The 23,664-nt window shown below is 39.1% G+C and overlaps 1 protein-coding gene and 1 long non-coding RNA gene across 2 annotated transcripts; one reads left to right on the forward strand and one right to left on the reverse strand.

Annotated features, from left to right (window-relative positions):
- Positions 1-38: 38 nt before the first annotated feature.
- Positions 39-22,320, reverse strand: LOC145787437 (uncharacterized). Its single transcript, XM_082599181.1, has 9 exons — positions 22,197-22,320; positions 12,242-12,376; positions 11,830-11,912; positions 7,399-7,525; positions 7,043-7,116; positions 6,271-6,411; positions 5,595-5,699; positions 5,182-5,350; positions 39-5,017 (listed from the first exon to the last, which is right to left on the reverse strand). Exons 2-9 carry the CDS (start codon positions 12,344-12,346, stop codon positions 4,103-4,105), a joined length of 1,719 nt encoding a protein of 572 aa, XP_082455307.1. The 5' UTR covers positions 12,347-12,376; positions 22,197-22,320; the 3' UTR covers positions 39-4,102.
- Positions 8,744-11,440, forward strand: LOC145787855 (uncharacterized). Its single transcript, XR_014291458.1, has 3 exons — positions 8,744-8,776; positions 9,257-9,565; positions 11,402-11,440. It is a non-coding gene; the product is annotated as an uncharacterized LOC145787855 (long non-coding RNA).
- Positions 22,321-23,664: the final 1,344 nt, after the last annotated feature.

Below are 23,664 nucleotides of genomic sequence, written 5' to 3' on the forward strand. Positions count from 1 at the left end.
CGGGAGATCGTCTGCAGTCACCACAGACACGGTAGGAAGCAGTTTCGCAATTTATTTGGCGAATGGGTTAGTATCAAAATGCTGATAAGCTACCGGCCCAGAAAGCAAGAACGGTTGATATTGACGTCGCTGGACGCTGACGCGACGATAACAACAACTGGATTTGCTTGTTGGGCAAACGAATTATGAGTTGGAAATCCCAGTTTAGAAAATTGCACCCCAAAAAGGTGAATTTTTTATAATGAGAATATTCATCCGCGCAGCAACAATGCAAAACGTTCGACCACAAAATCGAACAGGGTATGTACAGACAGAACACACTTACAAAACACGATCAGCAAGAAAGGTAAAACATACATTTGATTAAATTGAAACATGAAACACTGCGAGCATTGTGACGTCAGCTCAAAGTAGAAATGTTTGCTAAAAATTTCAAAACAATGTGCAATTTACTTTTCTGGACATTTTCGTTCTAAAATGCAAAAAAATAAGTTGACTGTTGCGTCACACATTCTCATGGGAGCTGATGATGGTGATTGGAAGCAACTGCATTGAACAGAGGAGATAGGAAGAATCAATATGGCGCGCACTTTGACTATAAAAGTCAATTTCGGGAAACAAAAAATTTAAAATTGTGTAAAAATGGCATGATAAAGTGATTAATGTCAGTGTTTTGGAGCATCTGTTTGTTCTAAATTGGTTGCGTGTGATCGGCTAAATAACAGTCGATGAATACAGTAACGCTTCAGAATTAGCATTGTACATATGTGGCCACTGAAGACGATAATAAAATTGTACGTCGTTGGCACTTCTGCTGCTAGAAATGGATTTTGTACAAAGTACAACCAAGAATTAATAAAAAAAAACTTGCTCGCTCTTTCGTGAGAGTTTCTTCGCACGGGCTTTTTGGGTCAACAGTGCATCAATGAAGAGCGACATCTTCCTGCGACAGAACGCGGAAAACACCACCAACGCTGGTACAACCCTCCATCCACCAAATGGGCCACAGCGTCTACAGGTCTTAATTGAAGAGACGGGCTGATCTGCAGTAACTTCTCAGTGTGGTACGGGAGGCATCGTTACCTTGGGGTAGCGAAAAAATACACTCACAACAGAAGAGACGTGGGGAGTGGTGCATGTCCATTGTCCATTAAGTTGAATTTGAGCACTTATGTTTGATAACTTTCTGGGAGAAGAACACACAACGAATTACCCTGGCTTGTGAGCGCTCAGAAAACTTGCGGTAAAAACAAGTTTTTGCAGAAGACAATTTGAAAAATCGCCGTGAAATATACTGAACAAGATCTACCCAGTTGGTCTTGAACCCATTGAAAAGTGACGGATTTTTCCAGCTAGGTAAAGTAATAGCAGCAAGCAGCACAACTGTAAGCAAATATCAAGTTCAGGCATATAGCGAAATTTCTCTTCCACGTAATACTGTTGATTTCGAATACGATTCAAACTTATAGATACTTTGCTCGCAGAGAAAATTGTTGTTTCACTCACAATGAACGGGGGTAGCTCCAGTGGAAGACATGTGCTCTTAACGCAACACATTTTACACAAACTTCAAGTGGGGTATTTAAAATTGTGTGTTCTTAGTACTCTGCTGTACGGTGGTGAGTTCTGGACCACTTATATCAGACAAGAAAACCGCCTTGGAAGCTTTCACCTTCGTTGCTTGAGGCGCATTCTTGGTATTTCCTGGAAGGACAGAACACCCAACACCACTGTTCTGGAACGTTCTTGCTCCCTGAGCATGCACCTTCTCCTCTGCCAGCGACGTCTACGCTGGTTGGGGCATGTATCCAGAATGAAAGATGGGCGCATTCCAAAGGACATTCTGTACAGTGAACTTGCCACAGGGAAACGCCCAGTAGGACGACCTGCACTGTGTTACAGAGACGTTTGCAAACGAGACCTGAAGCTAACTGACATAGGCCCTGCCAGCTGGGAACTGATCGCAGCAAACCGCAACAGATGGCGCTACGAAGTCAGTGCGGGTCTAGCAAAGGGTCAGTCGAGGCGGAGAAAGCAACTAGAGCAAAGAAGACAAAGAAAAGAGAGACAGCAGCCTCAGAACTCCTCTGATTTCATATGTCCAAACTGTGGACGAGACTGCCACGCCAGGATTGGACTTCAGAGCCACATGAGAAGCTGCCGTACCCAGAGTGCTACCATCATCTGAAAAGATGGAAAGATGCCTACTACTAAGTGGGGTATTACACTTGGTTGAAAAGCATGAAATATTTGCTGATAATTCCAACACGTCAACTTGAAATTAGATCGAAGAAAATAATTCTTTCTGGCATTTCTTAAATGTTTTTCTTTGTAATGCTCGCAAATTAGACTGATCAAAGTATGGCAGCTATTTTCCGCTTCCAACATGATCCCTAACCCGGACAGCAAAATCGGAGTAGATTCTGTCTTTACGGAGTATTTTTAAGAAAATAGATAATTTAGTTGAACCTTTATAATGCAAGCTTTTATATATGAGCAATTAGATGAGACAAGCTGGACTCAGTCAATGCGCTTTACATCCCCAGACAGCAAATCAGTCGATTTTTACATTGATTCAACGTCTGCAGACAATCAATGTAAAAAAACGACTGATTTGCTGTCCCAGGTTGATCAAACATGTACTTCAGACCGGAATGGCCCGTTTCGGTGAGTCCGATTCGGTGAGTCTGATCCCTTAACGGGGGATTTTTTCAATTTTTTTTTTTAATTATCGGGTACCGTAGCCTAATTATCATTGCCGTTTTAGGGTTAGGGGTTTGGGGTTAGTGTTAGGGGTTAGAGGTTAGAAACTCACCGAATCGGACTCACCGAATAGTAGCAGACCCACTTCAGACGTCCTTCAAATGAATACTATAAATGCAACTAATGCAGCAGCAGATTTTGCACAAATGTTATTTATGGCAGTAGATTGCTTTTAATTGGCCAAATCTATTGTTTTACGTTATAGACTTGGTTTTTAGACGTTACATCTATGCAAAAATAACAGATTTAACCACACGTAGACCACGAATGACAGAAATCAAAATGACAATAGCTCAGTGTTTAACTTCCAATCAATATCGACTGGTGGATAAATATAATATTTGATAGAACTCTTGGCATTAAAATCACACTAAACAAACTTTACTGCGTCTTAACCATTTTAAGGTGAAAACTATTTAAAAAAAAATCTTGTGCTGAGGTTTGTTTAATCAGAAGAATATGCACATATCTCATATTCCTTGAATGTACATATATCGTTGCTCCAACAACAGACCAATATAACACAACGGCACGGGTTGTAACAGTTTGTTTGACTAAATAGGGCACTGATGAAACGGTGGCTGTGACTATTTTGATTAAACCAACAGATGCACAATACTCGTGGATGCTGCTGTGTAGCTCACTTCATTAAAACAAAAACGCTCATTTTTTAATGCAAACAAAACAGAAATATAAAAAATTCCTTGGGCCATGTAGGCAAAGTAACATAACTTGTCATCAGAAGAGCGATGTTAAAAATTCAGGAACAAGTCTTCTATGAAGAACGATCACTGCAGACAAAGCTCTTGCGTCGGTCTTCTGAGCCTCATCAGTGATGTGACGACAAAGCGCAGAACACAAGAAAAATCGGGCGTTTTCTTTGTTAGTGAAGAGGGACAAACAATACTACCATTTTATCGTGAAATAACTCGAAGCCGTTAAACTGCTATAGTTGATGCGAGGCGATTTTAAAAATCGTTTTAAAGTCATTCGAGCGTGACAAGGCCGAGCTCATTCGACACGATCACGTAATGTGACGTCACAACTGACACTTGTAAAGCTAAGCATGGCTCCAAGCAAGTAGCACCCATTCGAAGTTGGACGAAGGCAGGATAAACAGCTCTCTTGGCAGCGATAAGTCACACGCACTGGTGTGGTTCATTCAGAAACCCAACCACGTCAACTGAAGCGTTGTAAAAACTTTACCCTTCACTTTTTTTTGCGTGACGGAAGAAAGTTTTCATTTCCAGATACGCTTGCTCGATGACATTAAAAGTGTTTTTGCCATTGCAGCGTTTGCACCATTTAAACAGTCTTTGAAAAGATGTCGGATTTCGCCTTATGGGTAATTAAGTCTCGGAACTGACTGGTCCCACTGCCACCTAATGGCCGCTTCATTGATGGTCGAGTGACCGGAAGTTGTCGCTATATCCTTACTGTCGTTGGATGTCGGAATGTCCAACTGAGAAGATGGATTTGTGTGCGTCACCATTAAGGGGATGGCGGCATCAGGTTGAGATCCTGCTGTGGTCAGAATGAGATTCTGGGAGTGGATTTGTGGACTGCTTGCATTGATCTGTTCGTTCGACATGATGAGATGCGTCTTCTTGCCCTCGGTTTTCAGTGGTAGATCATTTGACATGGACATCTGTGGCTCGGTTACTTGCACATTGTACAACGACGTTGTTTCGATTATCTGCGGGAATTTAAAGTCTCTCTCCTCGGTGCCAGGACGTTTGGACAAGAAGTTCGCAGTTTCTGTCGCATTTTGTTTCTTTTCAAGTTCTTGTTTAACTGGAACAATATTTTGGAGATTGGAAGTTACTGGACTACCGCTAGCTCCACTTGAGCGCTCAGTTAGTTGAAAACTCATGTTCCGATATTGCTCCATGGTGGGAGTCTCCTCTTGTTTGATCTCCAAATGTATCCTTTTGGTAGGAGGGGCGGAAGACACGGCCGAGATCGGAATAGAAGTTGAATCAAATTCCAAGTTGGCTTCAGCTAAAGGAGGGGGTGGTTCAATCCCTAATGCAGTGGCAGTGGCTGATATTGACAGCTGGAGTTTTGTTTTGCATTCTTCGAGATGCTTTTTGAAAGTGGCCTCACGAACGTACAGTTTGGAGCAACCTGGACATAAGTACGGCTGGATCTGTGCCTCATCATCAGGGAGCATCCCAGGAACAATGTTCGCAGCAGCAGCGGCTTGATTGATCACATTCTGAGGAGACATCAGGCCAAACGGGCTGTCACTTTCCTGTAAAAAGAAACCGTTTAAGTCTTATCAAGTCAGAAATTCCAAAGACCAAAAATGTTAAGATTTTTTCACCCTTCTAATGCACAACCGATTAGTTTTTACAAAAAATTGTTGCATTTTAAAGAATAATTAGCATTTTTATTAAGGTGAAAGGAACAACTCACTGAGGTTTGGTCATTAGTTTCAGACTTCTTGGAGGTGTGTCCTCCTTTCTTGCTCTTCCCCTTCCCGGGTGTGTGCCTTGCAACATGGGACTTCAAGTTGGTCAGCTGAGCAAACGACTTACCACAGTCAGGCCAGTGGCACTTGTAAGGACGAACACCGTTCGCTTCTCTACAAAAAGCGACATTGCGATTTAGGTCTTATTCAGACAGCAAATTAGTCGTTTTTTACATTGATTCATTGTCTGCAGACGTTGAATTAATGTACAAAACGACTGATTTTTTGTCTAGGAAAGCAATACTAAACTTGCTACAAGACTGTTGTTCTTGCGTTCACTTCTCAGCTGACATCAAATTTGGCAACAAGCAGTTTAAATGCAGGTCTGTGTTGCACGTGATTGTAATTACAAACTTACTTGGGCACGTGCCGAGCTTCGTGACTCTTCAAATGAGATTGCTGCAGAAAAGCTTTGCCGCAACCTGGCCAGTGACACTTGTACGGCCGGACTCCTGTGTGGGTTCTGAAATTAAGCGGAAGTTGAATTATGCAACCTTGTCGCTTTACGTCCAACTAGCCTACATTTATTTCTAATATTACGAGAGAATTAAAATCATGTGAACGTGTTTATAAGGTCGTAGTACACGGTCTTCCGAAGTCTCAACTTGTGTTACTGCAACCACAAAAGCAAGTCTCACTGCAAAATGCCACAATAGTCCAACTAGGGATGTCTACAACCCACAAATGCCTATCATTTCTTCTACACATAACACCAACCATACAAATAATGCTTTCAACAATTAAACATGCTTTCTCTCTCGGAACTGTTGTTTACAAATCCTTTGTTATGATCTGAAACATTGTTTAGTGTCCCTGTTATTGCTTGCCAGATCTAAATTCGCTTCCAAGCAGGTTCACATTCTTGAATAAAAATGGTACCGATAGCATTGCTTCTTACGCAAAGCAGCAAGCATAAACCATAGCAACATTTACTAAATGTTGTGAATAAAACCATGGTAATGATACAAAAAATTAAGACGGACGACCCTAACGTTCTCAGGTGTCGTTGGGCAAATGCACCGGAACACTGGTACCTGACATGCTGTTGGACGTGAGAAAGCTGTTTGAACGTATTATCGCACATCGGACACTTGTATGGTTTCTGGCCGCTGTGTATTCGCTCGTGTTGCTTCAGGTAGAAGTTTGTGGAAAAGCCCTTTCCACAAAATCCACATCTGCAAAAAATGAAGCAAGTTTGCGAAACTGTTTCTGGCGCTCTATTTTTCGCTTTGTAGCATTTCTGTTCAATCTAGGCTTATTCCTGAGGAAAGTTTAATTTCGTAGACAAGAAAGCCAACTTCCGTGTTCACCTTGTCAGGCACGTTTTAAGTTTAAGTTTGACGAAACATGTGTTTTTCATCATTTACAAAACGTCACTTCAAGCAAGGCTTTTGTTTCCGACACGAAAATTTTGTCTGGCCTTTCTTGCATTGGCCAGTTTGAAACGAATGTGTTTACTATTTTTATGTCAAGTGGTAGAACATCAGTATTTTAAAATAAAATTAATTTTGTAATTAGCAATGTTTCCGGTTCATTTGTGTAATGTTCTCGATTGAATTGAAGTCGTTGTATTCAGGCTTACAGTCGGTACTTGACGATTTAGATTACATGTGCGGGAAGCCAAAAAATCCAATCTTTGTGTCCACCTACAGGCATGCCTTCAAGTGTCTTGCCATAGACACAATGCTGTGGAGAGGTGTCGAACCAGTGCATTTTCGAACGTCAAAACAGGTATCCTTACCATTGAAGTCTATAATTGCATTAAAAGTATATAAAGTGCTCAGTCGAATCAGAACGCAAACCAACCTGTACGGCTTCCCTTCGTTGTCTGTATGTAATCGTGAGTGAACTGTCACTGCGCTTTTGTTTGGAAAGGACATCTGCACATGCAAAGCACGGTGTAAATTAAACTGCAAACAAAGGTAGAAAATCGTTCTCAATGGGCTCCTGTTAAAGTATTGGTTGAAAGCAAGAGCGATGAAATGCAACAATTTTTGGTCAAAGTTTAGTTCTTTTCATGATTTCTTTTTCGTTGCAAGCAAGTTCTGATGCCCCTTCCGCAAGTTTTGATCCTTAACTGCCACATGAGTTCATGTACACAATGTTTCAAAATAAATAATGCAATATATAAAATAACTAGAGCAGGATAAACAACAACAAACCTGGCAAATACGACAAGTGTAGGACCTAGCTTTGGGCTCTATTGCATCAGGATTAACAATGCCTATGGATAAACCAGAATCTGTTGCCTCCACTCCAACTTTATCATCAGACATGTCATAGGGTTTTCTGAAATTAATCAAAATAACTGATTTGTCTCTTACAGAATTGTTGTACTCACAGATTGAGTTGATAACTGAAAATTATATTTCTTTGCTTGAATGCAAGATTTACTCATTATACACTTGGTGGTATCAGACCCAGGGTTGTCGGTATTTTACCCGACCCAAAAAAAAACCGGATGGTTTTTTTTTAAAAAAACCCACTTAAAAAAACCCAAAAAAAAACATAAAAAACCCAGAGCATCATATTTGTCCAGTTTTTATTAGAAAATTAAAAAAATGAACAAAAACACTACAAGGCCCTTAAAACAAACTTTAAATTAGGACTTAAGGATGTGATTGTGAAGTAAATTTCCAAGAATAAACTGAAAACAGAGTGGATATTGTACAGTACACAAAAATCAAGTAATGCCACTTTGTGTATACTACACTAAAACTCATTTATGCAAGAAGGCATTATAGTTAAACTGGTGAAAGTACTACTCTACTGTAGTCTGTATATATGATGTGAAATGCAATTTAGGAGGCTGTTATAGTCGTCATTTTATTTACGTTGAAAATATGTAACTCGTGACCAGCGTCACTACATAATCACAGTTCAGCGTTTTCTGGTACAGACGTTGGAATTGATTACTACCGCACTGCGCGTGTAATCAATTGAGCGTTCTGTACCACGTTCCTTAGTTGATTGTTTTGCGTTTCTTTCTTACTATATATTGCGTTGATTTTATACACTGAATCAGTAAGTAACAAGAGGTAAATGGTTTTCTCACTTGGTTGGCTATCGCTACAATTATTATTGTTTATTTTATATTAAACGTCTGGAAATACAACAGACATTTAACTGGCGTCGCCGGCAGGATTCGAACCTGCGCGGGCAAGGTTGCACCATTGCTTAGTCTTTTTGGCCCGACCAAATCGACACCTTCTTTGGCAGCAAATCGTTTGGCTCGTTGGGCACTCTTTTTGTCGCAATTTACATACACTATTGACTACAGGAAGACAAAGGATCATCAAAACGCTGATGCTTTGAGTCGCTTACCAGCAGGAGGGGATAAAGTCTTCGATGAAGAGGAAAGTGCGGATGACATTGATATCGTCTGTGCTATCGATGCTTTGGATTTGCAGGTCCAGACCCCAAATGCCGCCTCATTGCGTAAAGAATCTTCTAAAGATCCTATCATTTCCACGGTAATGCGTTTCATTCACGAAGGATGGCCGGCCAAGTCTTCTCCACAAGACCCGGTCGAACCGTTCCGTAAGTACGCAGTCTCTCTTTCTACTTGTTACGGATGTCTACTTTATGGTTCCAGAGTGGTCATCCCTTCCAAACTTCGTCCTTCCGTCCTTCAGTTGCTTCATGAAGGACATTTTGGCGTTGAGAGAATGAAGCAGTTGGCAAGGACGTCCGTCTACTGGCCAAACATCGATCGAGACATCGCGGAACTTTGTCACAAGTGCAGTACCTGTGGCGAATATCAACCGCAATCTAAAACCCAGGTCCAATCATGGACGGTTCCAGAAGCACCGTGGAGTCGCTTACACATAGATCATGCGGTAGAATTCATGGGTTACCATTGGTTACTCAGCATTGATGCTTTTTCTAAATACCCTTGTATTCATGCTACTACTTCCTTATCGTCAACAGCTACTATCAACCTGCTAGAAGAAGATTTTGCTCATTTTGGCTATCCCCATACTGTAGTTACCGATAATGCTACTACTTTTAAATCCACAGAATTCCAAACTTTCTGTAAGGAGAGGGGTATGGTACACATCACGGGTGCCCCTTACCATCCGGAAACCAATGGAGCGGCGGAACGCCTCGTACGTACGTTCAAGCAAGCACTTCGCAAATCTTCCTTGCCTCCGAAACAAGCCGTCTTGGAGTTCCTACAGCAGTATCGACCGCACGCCCACTCCGAGTGGCTACTCTCCAAGCCAATTACTCAACAATCGTCAGATTCGAACCAAGATCGACACGCTTCTCCCCACACCGTCTCAAGTGGTACCCCGACAAAACCCTCACAACACGGACGCCTCTGAAGTTACAAAACGACATTTCAAACCGGGAGATCCCTGTTACACGCTATCATTCACTCCACGACGGAGCCAGGATTCTCGTTGGGTTCCAGCCGAGGTGATTAAGCGACAGGGTAGCCGAATCTTCCTGGTACGTCTGCTGCCATATGGTCCGACGTGGAGGCGCCATATGGACCAACTGCAACCTCGCTATGCATCATCGGAGGACCAGGAGCCGGGAGAAACTCCTGCACCAACAGTCGACTCCTCCGCTGTCTCCACCTCAGCTCGAACGGATTCGGACGACACACCGACTGTACCGGAATTCGGGCCACACAACCCACGAAGGTCGAGCCGTCGCCGCAGACCTCCGGCCCGTTTCGGACTTTGAGAGTTATTGTTTAATTCGGTGTCTTGTTCATATTTTTCTTTGTGTATAAAAATTATCGGGGGAGGTGTTATAGTCGTCATTTTATTTACGTTGAAAATATGTAACTCGTGACCAGCGTCACTACATAATCACAGTTCAGCGTTTTCTGGTACAGACGTTGGAATTGATTACTACCGCACTGCGCGTGTAATCAATTGAGCGTTCTGTACCACGTTCCTTAGTTGATTGTTTTGCGTTTCTTTCTTACTATATATTGCGTTGATTTTATACACTGAATCAGTAAGTAACAAGAGGTAAATGGTTTTCTCACTTGGTTGGCTATCGCTACAATTATTATTGTTTATTTTATATTAAACGTCTGGAAATACAACAATATTTACCAATTACAGATTCTGGATTCTAACGCATGGCTGTTTCAGAGCATTTGCCTAAATGGCCATTGGCCACGCAATCGCTCAATTGCTCATCCATTACTATATATAATATATATATAAATGATAAAAAATATTTAAACATGATGGCATAAATGCTCCTTGCTTTCAAATCTAAAGCAAATGATGCAATAATGTGATTTCTACCACGGTAGCATCAACTTGGTATAGAAATCAGTGGATGATGCAACATCCAACTTGATCTTGAAATTAATGGATGATGCAACATTCAAGCAACAACAGCCCTAGTGCAAAAATTTATTGGGTTATGCAAGCATGTACTGGGTCATTCCATATCAACTCAGCCACCCATGTATATGGCACCTCTCAGATTTTGCTGAAAAGTTGTCATACCATACCTTAGGCTACCAAACGAAAGAATCCTAAGTTTTAGATCAATATCTCAAACGGTTTTCACATGGCGGCCATTTGAATTTCGGGCACTACCCTCGTTTTTGACTTGGGGGGGTAGTGAATAGCAATTTCAGCCATTTTCAGAGCCCCATAACTTTTATTGTAATTGTGGTAGAAGACTAAAAATTGCTGTGCTAGTTCATCATAAACTATACTACACAATTCAATAGTAACAAACAACATCTCTTGATGCATAAGTGTTAGGTGGGTCATCAAAATCCTGTTTTTTTGCCCCGTCTAAGTGATTTTTTCAATTTTCAAATGCTTCTACCACCCAAACCAATCAAAATATTTGTCTAAAACCTAATTATTTGTAATATTTGGAAACTTTTCTTCTGCCAACTTGAATTTGGGAGTTGTGGTGCCATTAACAGAGATCTTATGGGGGTCTGAAAACCCTATCAGGCAGAAATGGCCCTTTTTTACCCCTATGTTTAGTGCCCCAAATGACCGCGTGGGCATTCTGCGGTCATGCTGAAATTTATACCAGACAAACACATACATTTATTCTTTCATTTCATGAAATAAAATTTTTGAGTATCAAACTCCTTCACTATAAATTTTATGTTTTTAAAATGTAACATTTTGGTCATTTTTGGCAAATAATCTCAAGTCCTTAATGTAGGTCAAGAGAAAATTCAACATTTATCATGAAAACAGTTAAAATAAGTAGGTTCTATGCTTAGTGATCATAAAAAACTTCAAAAACGAGAGTAGCGTCCGAAATTCAAACGGCCGTCATAGGAAAACCGTTTGAGATATTGATCTAAAACTTGGGATTCATTCGTTTGGTAGCCTAAGGCATAGTATGATAACTTCTCAGCAAAATCTGAGAGGTACCATATACAAGATATCTTCATATTGGCTGTTTTGATATGGAATGACCCTACTGTGAGTGAAAGGCACTTCATTCGTAAAAAGTAGTTTTGAGGTGAAATAAGCACGAATCTACCTTTTTTTGCATCTTTTTTAAAAAAAACTAATAAAACCCGGGATTTTCTCAACCCTGACAGACTTAATGTAAAAAAATGATTTCTGCTTGGTTTAACTTACGTGTGTAATACTGGAGATGGGCTTGAAGTGGCTGCAATGAGAGGTGAAGATTTAGACGATTCAGAATCATGCGATCCTTGGCCCTGAGTTTAAAACAAAATAGATATATTAAAAATGAAGACGAAAGAAATAAAACTGCAACAAATCATGCTGCACCATTTCCGGATGTCTGGTGATAGAATATTTTGAACAAATATTTTAGAATATTTTGCGGGTATTGATAGTCCAAACTCCAAACAGCCCAAAAAGCCGAAACCGATATTATAATATACGTCTTATCTATAATAAAAAGTTAAAAACTAAAAAACTCAATGGAACACAGAGCTTTCAACCATCTGATAACCAAGCATCAAACACAACTGCTGGAAAATCAAACCTTTATTTCTAGAATTAGATAGAAGCAGTTTCTTACCTGGGATTGACTAGTCTGTTGCACAAATCCTTCTAAGGCAATGTTGCTTTGCATCATTCCATTTTCATCACCATTAGCTGACCAAAAATAGTTGTCTGAATCCATAGAATAGCTTCAATCCAAAATAGTAGGAACCTAAATTTAATTCAAACAATACCAAATTGAGTTTGAGGAATTACAAAATAATAATGAGTTTGTCAAAACTTTTGACTCAAAAGCAATTTATGGGCTACATGACACAAAAGTTTAGCTTTTTAAAATATTGACAAAAAAAATAAAGCACCGTTCTCTGGTATGCTCAAAACAAATAGCCAATGCAGTGCCAGCATGGCGATCTATACTACTATACTAGTAGCAGATCGCGATCTATACTGGTATACATCGCCATGAGTGCCAGTCATTCACAGACTGAAAAGTTCATAAAATTTACAAAATAATAAAAGTAACGCATATTTGCTATTTTTGCCTTAAAACTCTTATTAAATTGAAATTCTAAAAACTGTGGTAAATTTGATAAGGCAAACCGGGGCTTGTTGTCACAAGGGGCGTGTTGTCACAGCAATTTTTTTTGTACTTGCACTGATTGCTTCGAGTTTATATTTGTAGCACGTGCTTCGTTAAGAGTCATCTTCATTTTGATGTTAGCAAAGTTAAGAAAAGACAGCAGGTTTAGCTTAAATTCAATTATTATCAAAAATTTGGTCATCGATGTAAATTTCACTAACTTTTCAAAATTATGTGACGCTTTCGTAAAAGCAGTCTGACCGCAAGTATGAAATCAGTTTTATAGTTTATTATGTTAGGAGTATAGCTGACACTTTAGAAGTTAATAGCGTGCCGTTTCTAGTCACCATTAAAACTTTTGTCCAACTGCGTACGTCGGGGCGAGTTGTCACAGCTGTGATGATGGTCACAGCTTACGAGAAGCAGAAGCAAAATTTGGTATAAAGTATCAAATCCTTGGTTGATATGTGAAGGCAAGGAAACAAGACCCAAAGCAGTTGTTGAATTAATTTCAACTTGTTTATAAGCGTAAATTCCACGTAATAAAATTTGATTTTGTAAAGCAAACCGGGGCGTGTTGTCACAGGTTTAGGGTTTTTCGATTTGTGCTTTTGCTATATACAATGCAAGTGATTTGGTTATATCATTCGCACGCTGTCCACTTACACTTCCTTTTGCCACTAGTTAAACTTTTTAATCGCAAAAGAATTTCAAGAAAACCAAATTTTTGTAAAAAAAAAAACATTGTGACAACACGCCCCATGCTTTGTGACAGCACGCCCCGTGCTTGGGCGTGATGTCAAATCCAGCATTTAGGTTATTGTTGATCAAAACAAAATATAGTTGAACATCATTACTAAACATGGAGGGTAATATTTTTAATTCAATTGAAAAGCAACTTGATTCATACACTAAAGGGGTTTTGACCAGCAATAGGTGGTCAAAACTGCCCGGTTTAAACCAGGTTTTAACGGTACACGACAACTGGGCGAGACAAAGTGGGCGATACCCACTTGGGCGAGAACCAAGTGGGCGACGAGTCAAGTGGGCGACGGACCAAGTGGGCGACGGACCAAGTGGGCGACGGACCAAGTGGGCGACGAGCCAAGTGGGCGACGGCCAAAGTGGGCGACGGAAGCGAAAGTTTAGCCGTTCGGAAAAAAAATATGACTTAATTTTTACTTTAAAATACAATAATTGATTTGTGGAAGGGAGGCAATGAGAGTTCTCACGCTGAGTTTCACGAAGCATTGGAAGCAACATTTTTATTATTTTTTGTAGTCTAGTAATAGCGCTTGCTGTTTGATGTTAATTTGCATTGTGACATCATCTTGACACATTATTTTGCAATTTGCGCATCAGGGTTTATCGTGAAGCTTAAGAGAAACCTCTCAGAAAAGAGACAAACGAATGGCCAAAGAGTGGTTTAAGTCAATTATGAACGCTCCCTAACCGTTATCAAAGCTTGTCTGTATAAAATATGACTTTTAATTTTTACTTTAAAATACAATGGTTGATTTGTGGAAGGGAGGCAATGAGAGTTCTCACGCTGAGTTTCACGAAGCACTGGAAGCAACATTTTCATTATTTTTTGTAGTCTAGTAATAGCGCTTGCTGTTTGATGTTAATTTGCATTGTGACATCATCTTGACACATTATTTTGCAACACACAGTCCAGTCTCTGAATATTATAAACATTTGCGGTAGGCCACTAGGTCAGCCAGTGCTGAGATCTTAACTACTAAGTAGCTGGTTTGGCAGGTACATGCATTAGACATTGGAATGTTTGTAGTAATTTTCAAGCGAAACAGAAGTTTTTGTTAGTTGTTTGAGTGTGTTATTGTTTAAAATACATGTAAAAACTTACATACGAATCATTAACTACGGAGATTAGCATAACTTTGATGCTATAAAAATAAAGTCATATTTTTCAATTTTTAGGTCATAAACAAAATGGCCCTAGTAATGACTGTCAGTCACAATGTGTTCTGTAAACTGCTGATGCGGCTACGCAGCGTCGAGACTAGAGCATTCGGATTAAAAATATCAGTTGACTTTTAAGTGCCCAAGTTAAAATTATGACTTATGCCTCTTGAGAAGTCCCACATAGTCTGTGGTGGATCCTGTCCATTAAAGTTTTATTGGTACTTTCACATACAACATTGTAAATGTAAGTTAATATCAAGTCTCTATGAGACATTGGATTTTCCGCGCACATACGATTTATAGCGTCAAGAACACTAATTGTGCGCTGTTTTTCTTTTCCAAAACAAATATAGTCAATTCGGTCAAAATGTCCAAAAAATATATAAATCGACCATTGTATTTTAAAGTAAAAATTAAAAGTCATATTTCATACTGACAAGCTTTGATAACGGTTAGGGAACGTTCATTATAACTGACTTAAACCACTCTTTGGCCATTCGTTTGTCTCTTTTCTGAGAGGTTTCTCTTAAGCTTCACGATAAACCCTGACGCCGCAAATTGCAAAATAATGTGTCAAGATGATGTCACAATGCAAATTAACATCAAACAGCAAGCGCTATTACTAGACTACAAAAAATAATGAAAATGTTGCTTCCAATGCTTCGTGAAACTCAGCGTGAGAACTCTCATTGCCTCCCTTCCACAAATCAATTATTGTATTTTAAAGTAAAAATTAAGTCATATTTTTTTTCCGAACGGCTAAACTTTCGCTTCTGTCGCCCACTTTGGCCGTCGCCCACTTGGCTCATCGCCCACTTGGTCCGTCGCCCACTTGGTCCGTCGCCCACTTGACTCGTCGCCCACTTGGTTCTCGCCCAAGTGGGTATCGCCCACTTTGTCTCGCCCAGTTGTCGTGTACCGTTAAAACCTGGTTTAAACCGGGCAGTTTTGACCACCTATTGCTGGTCAAAACCCCTTTAGTGTATGAATCAAGTTGCTTTTCAATTGAATTAAAAATATTACCCTCCATGTTTAGTAATGATGTTCAACTATATTTTGTTTTGATCAACAATAACCTAAATGCTGGATTTGGAACAAAAAACATTCAATTTCTCTGTTTCATCATCATCATAATCCATCGTCGGTTTGTTCCCCACTAGTGGGGGTGGCCGATTGTTTCCGCGCAGCAATTGTTTTAATCCCTTTTCTCCATTTCACCCTGTCCCTTGCATCTTCCTCCTTCTGTCCGACTTTTTTAAATTCATCCTTTACTTGTTGTTTCCACGTTCTTCTTGGACGACCGCGTTTCCTCTTCCCATCCACCTTTAGATCTAGTGCCTTTCTAAGAAAACTTCCTTCCTCCCTCCTTATCACATGTCCATACCATCTTACTCCATTTGCCCTTGCCAGTTGGTCTATGGTCTCTCTCATCTCTAGCATATCCAACAATTCTTCAGTCTTTTTTCCCCTTCTTGTTTTCACCCCACACATTGCTCTCACCATTGACCTTTCCGTTCTTCTCAGGATTGCCAGTTCACTCTCTCTCAATATCCATGTGTCGCTACCATATAGCATTGCAGGCCGCACACAGCTCCGATATACTTTCCCTTTCATACTTAGTGAGAATTTTCTGCCATACAACATTTCCCCACATTCCCTGAACTTTGCCCAGCCCAATCTTGCCCTTGTTGTCACCGCTGCTTCACATCCACCACTTCCATTTATCCGATCACCCAGATAACAGAAGTCTGTCACTGTTTCGATGCCATGGCAGAACTCATCATCATGGCCTTCCACTTCATTCCTTCCTTTACTGCATTTCCCACAAACAAAACACTTCGCCAATCTTGTTGCGGCTCTCTTGACATTAGCACATCTTGTATGTACCCACTTTCCACATTCCTTGCATTGCATTGAATTTCTCATCACTCTCTTGCCACATATTCCACAGGGATCTACTTTGCTCTCAACAACTGTTCCTTCTGCTCCACTCACCATCACTTTTGTTTTTTCAAGATTCACCTTCATACCCTTGGTTTCAAATGCTTCTTTCCATTTCTCAAACTTTCTCTCCAGTCCCTCCATACTATTACTTGTCAAGACCAGGTCGTCTGCATACAAAATTTCACTCAATAAGCCCTCCCTCACTCCTTCAGTTACAACGTCAACCACAATAGCAAATATCAGAGGTGACAAAACTGATCCTTGGTGTACACCAACCTTCACAAAAAAATCGTTTGAATAATTTGATCCAACTCTCACTTTTGTTCTTGCATCCTCATACATAGACATCACAGCTCTCACTAATACCTCCGGTATACCTCTTTTCTTCATTGCCCACTCCATCACTTTCCTTGGTACTCTGTCAAATGCCTTTTCTAAGTCGACGAAACACATATATAGTTTTCTCTGCTTCTCTCGGTATTCCTCCTGCATTCTTCTCAATATAAACAGAGCATCCACTGTACCTTTTCCTGGCATAAATCCAAACTGCATATCATTTAATTTCACCAATGTTCTCAACCTCTTTTCTAGTATTTGCTCCACAATTTTCATTCCATGCTCTAGTAGTTTTACACCTCTATATGCACTGCAACTTCTCACATCCCCTTTTCTCTTGAACAATGGAACAAGAGTACTATGCTTCCACTCCTCCGGCATTCCCTCTCCATCTAATACCCTTTGGCTAAGTTGTAGCATTACTTTTATTCCCAACTCTCCACTTGCTTTTATCATCTCTTTTTGATATTATTTATTTTTCATTTATTTTTGATATTTCAATCAGTTGGTTATTTTAATTATTGAAAAAATTCAAATTCTAAAAATAAGTTTCTGATAAACCAAAAAATGCTTGGTAGAACAATGAACAATTTGCACAGCCAACTGAAGTACAAGAATTTATTCCCACAATTTTTTTTTTTTTTTATGAAAAACATTTGCCATCAAATTTCATCCAGTTAAAATAAAACAATGTGAATGCATATTCTAAGATGCCTTAAAAATTAAAGACAGGATAATTTATGATTCGTTCTTTGAAGCAAAGTACAAAAGGAACAAGTTGTGATGCCTTATGCTTTATGTAGTTTATGTATTATGATCTACTTTATGTAGAACTGACAGGTCGGCATTGGCGGTCGTTAATGAAAGTTCAGGCGGCCATGGCCGCCATCTATTTCAAGGCCTGCATATCAAAATGGTCACAACTTACAACTGCTTAATATTTCCTAAATAGCCCATAGCCCAGGTAGCCGACCATTCACTACATAAAAATATTTTTCTGGGTTTTGACTGGTTTAAACCTAGTTTTGACCGGTTAAAACCAGGTTTAAACCGCTTAGTGGTCAAAACCAGTTTTGACCACTTAGAGATCAACCCTGCATCAGTGTTGACTGTAATGTAGTGATTGTGTTGATATATCTACCCATGTAAAGGCTGGAGTCTGGAACTGTTACCACTGATAAGATCCACTATATAAGAGGGAATAAATTGAATACATTTGCACAAGACAATGCTGCATTTCAGTGGTCTTTTATTATTACAATTTTCAAAATACATCCTGGTACTGATAGCTTAAATTTACTTAACATGACCATTTTGAGAGATTTTTGCTTTTACCTTACAATTTTTAAACCGATGTTGCAAAGATTTTTTTTAAACAAAGTGTGAATGCCACATCTACACTATGAAAGGTACAATGCACTGTTGTTTCCAATCAAAACTATTGCATATAAATGCTAAATTTAATAAAAAGCATTCCCAAAGCACTATACTGAAACAACTCAGACAACAAATCAGTTGTTTTTTTACATTGATTCAAAATTACCAAAAACACAGCAAAATATTCATAAAACAATAAATACTATTGATACTACAAAAAGTGCTCAATGCCAAGCAAAAAAGCCAAGCAGAGTAAATTACATCAAATATAGTTATTACTTTCTGAAACCTCTACAGCCTGTTTCACCATAAAAGGAGATCAAAAGGTCCTTATTCAAATAGAAATAACGACCTTCTGAAAATCCCCCTTTTAGGGTGAAACAGTCTGTAGAGGTTTTAGAAAGTACTAACTAATTGATGCAAAATATTCATATATGCTTTACTAACAATAACATTTTTCCGCTGTGACTAATCATTTTCATCAAACATGTTTATGTTGAAACTTCGTTGATCCTGTAGTCTCTCGCTGTCATTCTAGAGCAGGGGCTACTCGACTGGCGGGCCCGTTCCGAATCCGGACCTTCTGGGTGTTGATGGTGGACCTTGAGCTTTCGGAAGAATAACCTCATTACCATGTTTGAGGGCTTCTTTAAACATATTTCTACTAGGAGGAAGCAATTTTTACTGTGATTATTTATCCCAGTTGCTGGGGGGGGGGGGCTTCGCCTCTAAGACTTCCCAACACGTTCTCAGAAATCCAATTCGAGTTACATTTTACCTAAAAAGGTGGTTTGGTACATAGTTTAACTTTCATGGTTGCGTGGGAAATAACTTATTTACCGGACCGCTAAAAATATTCAACTTGTCAAACTGGATCTTTGTAAACATTGGTTGAGTAACCCTGTCCAAGAGGCAGCACCACAACCAATAACCATCACATTCAATGTATTTATTTATGCATCTACGAGCTGTAGTACTAAACTAAATATAAACAAATCTGAAAACTACTGTAACAAGTCCTTGCATGTTGCCATTCAATACTCCGAAATAATGTGTCAACTACACTTTACTCTTGAAAGCTAAGTGTAATATCTTCAACTCTTCATGTTAAAAATAATTTCTAGCTCAAAACCGAATCAACATTTCTACTGTCCATGTCTAGAGCTTAAACAAAGGTAGAGCATATTGTGAAAGCTGTGCTAACCAGTAAGCAGTTTTTAAAATATAAACAAATCTTAGTTGTTATCTACACTTTCATTGCTATTTTTTTGTTTCTTTAGTTTCTTGTTTCCACAAAAACAAAAGAAAGGTTATACCATGTATAGTTGTATACAACAAAAATAATCTGGATTTAAAAGTTCATGCTAAAATCATTGTTCTTTAGAATGGTCCAAACAGGCAACTTAACTCACACAGAATCTTTAAAAATAACCTCAAGAATAGCACATACAAAGACATGAAAATTAAAAGAACACAAATAAAAAATAACTTAAATATACATAGTTGGTTTAGGAATAGGATGCAACCTAGTTCGTACCCTGAAAAGATCAAGAGAAAAAATTAAAAAAGCGGAAGTCGCTGATCGCAGATTCCGCAAACATTTCAAAATTTTACCCCTGAAAAGATCGAGAGAAAGATAGCACAAAGCCAAAGTCGCTGATTGCAGTTTCCGCTAACCTTAACCGTAACCCTTACCCTAACGCTAACCCTCGCTCATCGCAGTTTCCGCAAACATTTTCCCCGCAGTTTCCGCTAACCCTAACCATAGACTAATCTATGCTCTAACCTTCGCTGATCGCAGTTTCCACAAACATTTTTCCATAGTTTCCGCTAACCCTTACCTTAACTCTAAGTCTCTAACCATAGAGTAACCTATGCTCAAACCCTCGCTGATCGCAGTTTCCGCAAATGTTTTTCCGCAGTTTTCGCTAACCTTTTCCTAACTCTAACCATAGAGTAATCTATGCTCTAAGTCTAACCTTCGCTGATCGCAGTTTCCGCAAACATTTTTCCGCTAACTGCAGTTTCCGCTTACCGTAACTCTAACAATCGAGTAATCTATACTCTCTAACCCTAATCCTCGCTGATCGCAGTTTCCGCAAACATTTTTCCGCAGTTTCCGCTAACCTTTACCGTAACCATAGAGTAATCTATGCTCTAACCCCAACCCTCGCTGATCGCAGTTTCCTCAAATATTTTTCCGCAGTTTCATTTTTCCGCAGTTTCCGCTAACCCTCGACTTTGTTTATGAAACTCCGATCAGCGAGTTCGGCTTTGTGCTATTAAACTGCGATCAGCGACTTCGGCTTTTTTAATTTTTCCTCTCAATCTTTTCAGGGTACGAACTGTTCAGGGTACGAACTAGGTTGCACCCGTTGGTTTATAGTAAAAAATATACCGATAACATAGGAAATGGTATCATTAGAAGAAGAACAGTGAACACAGTACTGTTCAAGCATCAAACAAACTTAATAAAACTAGACTGGCCAGTAACCATGCAATAATGCCAAAGCACTGAATAGAGTGCGACTCATCAAACATATGGGGGCAAATTAAAACTAGATTTCTGAAGAAGCTTGGGTTGTGATGTTTGGTTTAAAATTGCAGCAAGTTTCAAACTTCTTTTCATGATCATTTAACAAAATATATCATTGGTGAAATTTTGTATTAGTACCGGTAAAGTGATACTGTGTATAGTAAAGAGACTTTCAGTGAAATTCAAAAACTTTTTTCAAAATTCAAAAAAATTGAAATTCAAAAACAGTTTATTGCATAATTCTATTGCCACTAGGATAAGTTAATTTATTTATTAACCAGTAAAATGAGCGATCTTTTTAAAACTATAAAATATCACATTCTTTTAGTAGTTTTTGAGGTACGGTAGCATTTATCAAATGTTGGCATTTGCACAAAATGACTTTCTATTAAATCTACTGCACAAAACACACGTGTGTCTAATGCCTTTAGGTAGAAGGAAATGGGTTTGAGCAACGCAAGCATACCATACTTTTCTAAAATGTTCTCGATTTTTAAGGGCACATGGTCACAAGTCGTCCTGAATCCATTTTTGTCAATCACTATTTCATATTTTTTTTTACCAATAATTGTGCTCTTAAACTACAGTAGAACTCGGTTAATCCGGATTCGATTTGACCGGCGATTCCATCCGGATTAGGCGAAGATCCGGATTAACCGATGACGGTTCTATCAAGCCTGACTCATTTGTACTTCCAGTTGCATCCAGATTAGGCAAAGATCCGAATTAACCGAATCCGGATTAACCAAGTTCTACTGTAGCCTATATCTATAATGAAGATAAACAAAATCAAGTAAGCTAATGCTCCTCCTAGTGTGTGCAAAATTTTTACCAGAACCTAGTTCAATTCAATTTTTTATTGCAGGCACGAACATGTAGAGAACTTGTCACTAACAAAAGAAAAAGATGGCAAGACTAAAAGGTTGAAAGTATGCATCAATAAAATAGTGTTTGGAAGTTCAAATTAATTATTTACAGCAACCAGATAGTCTATTCATACCATAAGTATATAGAAAAGTTAATTGATAATAATTACTGAAGAGTCAGCTAGGTGCTTTTTAATTGGCCAAAAACTCATATACTTTAGCTGATATGGATGCATTTCTGACCAAAAGGATGAATAGGCATTGATTTTGCAGCAATTGCAGAAAACAAGGGCCATGTCCCATGTGTTAATTTCAGTGCGCTGGTCGGAGATAGGCAAACAGAATTACAGAATGACAATACTTGTGTCTCACCATTCACCAACAATGAAAAAGAGCAGACTCACAAATCATAAAAATGTTTATTCACTTTATTTCAAAGAGCAAACCGAAAAAATAAAAAGATTACCCAAGCTTTTTCGGATCTTCCTGTCTTGCAGAGCTTTCCTTCTTCTTTTCGTCTCTACAGTTGGAGTGTACCAGCAGCTAACACACGCAACAAAAAAACGCCCTTTTTTCCAACCTAACCAGCTGAGAAAAAATGGCCGTATTCAAAAACATCTGACAGTCTGAATGCTGACATTAGTTGTGTGTGCAAGATCGAGGTTCGACTAGTTTACTGAAACAACACTTACCATTTCTTGACGTAATAACTAGTTTAATTTAATTAAAATTGATAATAACTGCGTTCTCTACTTCGAGATAAGCCGCCATTAACTCGTATCGCGAAGAATGCAATCGTGATCTCTTTCAATGTCTGACTAGTCAGGTCGCTTCTATTGGTGCGCGCATGATCACGTGCTTATGAAAGTTGCGCAGGTGTATTTCTCCTCACAACACTCTATCAACTGTGACCAACATTTTACGACCATCATGGTTAGTGTTTCAACCGTCCCTAAAAAGCTAACAAACATTATCACCCAGATTCGAAATGAATAAGTATTTTTTTACAATAAAATTGCAGATGCGAAATTTGGCTCGTTGTTATTGCGTGTTCACAAATGGCCGAAAGTCTTTGAATGGAAACATCATTTCAAACACAATGTCCTAGAATAAAAATAATGCTAAACAAATGGACAAAAGGTGTGTCATGTTTAAATAAAGCAACAAAGATTCTTTTGGAGCTATGACACCTTATTCGAAGGCCCGCGGCAGTCACTTAAACTGACCGTAGGCCTCCAAAGTGTAGATTTCATAGCAACCGACAGTGGACCAAGATGCGCATCTCAGTGGCAATGCGAGGAAATGCAGTTTCTGCAATCTTTGCAACAAAGGATTCATAATGAAATGAGAAGCAAAGACTACTGAAACTCAGATTTCATGATGAAAACTTTGTGTGGCTAAAATTAGTTTACTGAGCTAAAGCAATCAAGCGGCCTTTGGTGTCAATTATTTATTCGTGTACGGTACCGCTGCCAGTTGACGTTGTTTCACCAGACAACATCGAACAACCGATATCGTGATAGGGCTACAGCAGTAAGTTACACCTTCAATCTCGTTGTAAAAAAAGATACCTGATTGAAAACCATGCTATCATTTCTATCACATCAAAAACAATTGATTAAATAACTAAGCTACCTTCTCATGTTTTAAAGAGGCCAATTGCCCTGAATCCCTCACTTAATCCGCCACTGACTGGCAGTGCAGGTGAACTGCTTGACTCAAGATTTGAATTCCGAGAATCGCCGTGGCTTTATCTGGCCAGAATGTGATTTAATTAATTGTGTCATTGGGGGCGGATGTCAAACAATTGCAGTGAAGTTGCCCAAGCTAAAAAAAAGTATTATAGGATAATGAATAGCAAAGTTGCAGTCACTGCAACGAATAATCTATCAAGAACAAGAGCTTATGAGTTAGAAAACGTGCTTGATTTTTCA

Source organism: Aplidium turbinatum, chromosome 18 (assembly GCF_918807975.1).
Source record: "Aplidium turbinatum chromosome 18, kaAplTurb1.1, whole genome shotgun sequence".
Lineage (NCBI taxonomy): Eukaryota > Metazoa > Chordata > Ascidiacea > Aplousobranchia > Polyclinidae > Aplidium > Aplidium turbinatum.

Coding starts and splice junctions, on each gene's coding strand:
- LOC145787437 (XM_082599181.1), bottom strand. CDS start 12,346: ATGGATTCAGACAACTATTTTTGGTCAGCTAATGGTGATGAAAATGGA. Junction 7,117..7,398: donor ACACTTGTCGTATTTGCCAG/GTTTGTTGTTGT, acceptor TTGCATGTGCAG/ATGTCCTTTCCAAACAAAAG. Junction 5,700..6,270: donor CACGTCCAACAGCATGTCAG/GTACCAGTGTTC, acceptor GCTTAATTTCAG/AACCCACACAGGAGTCCGGC.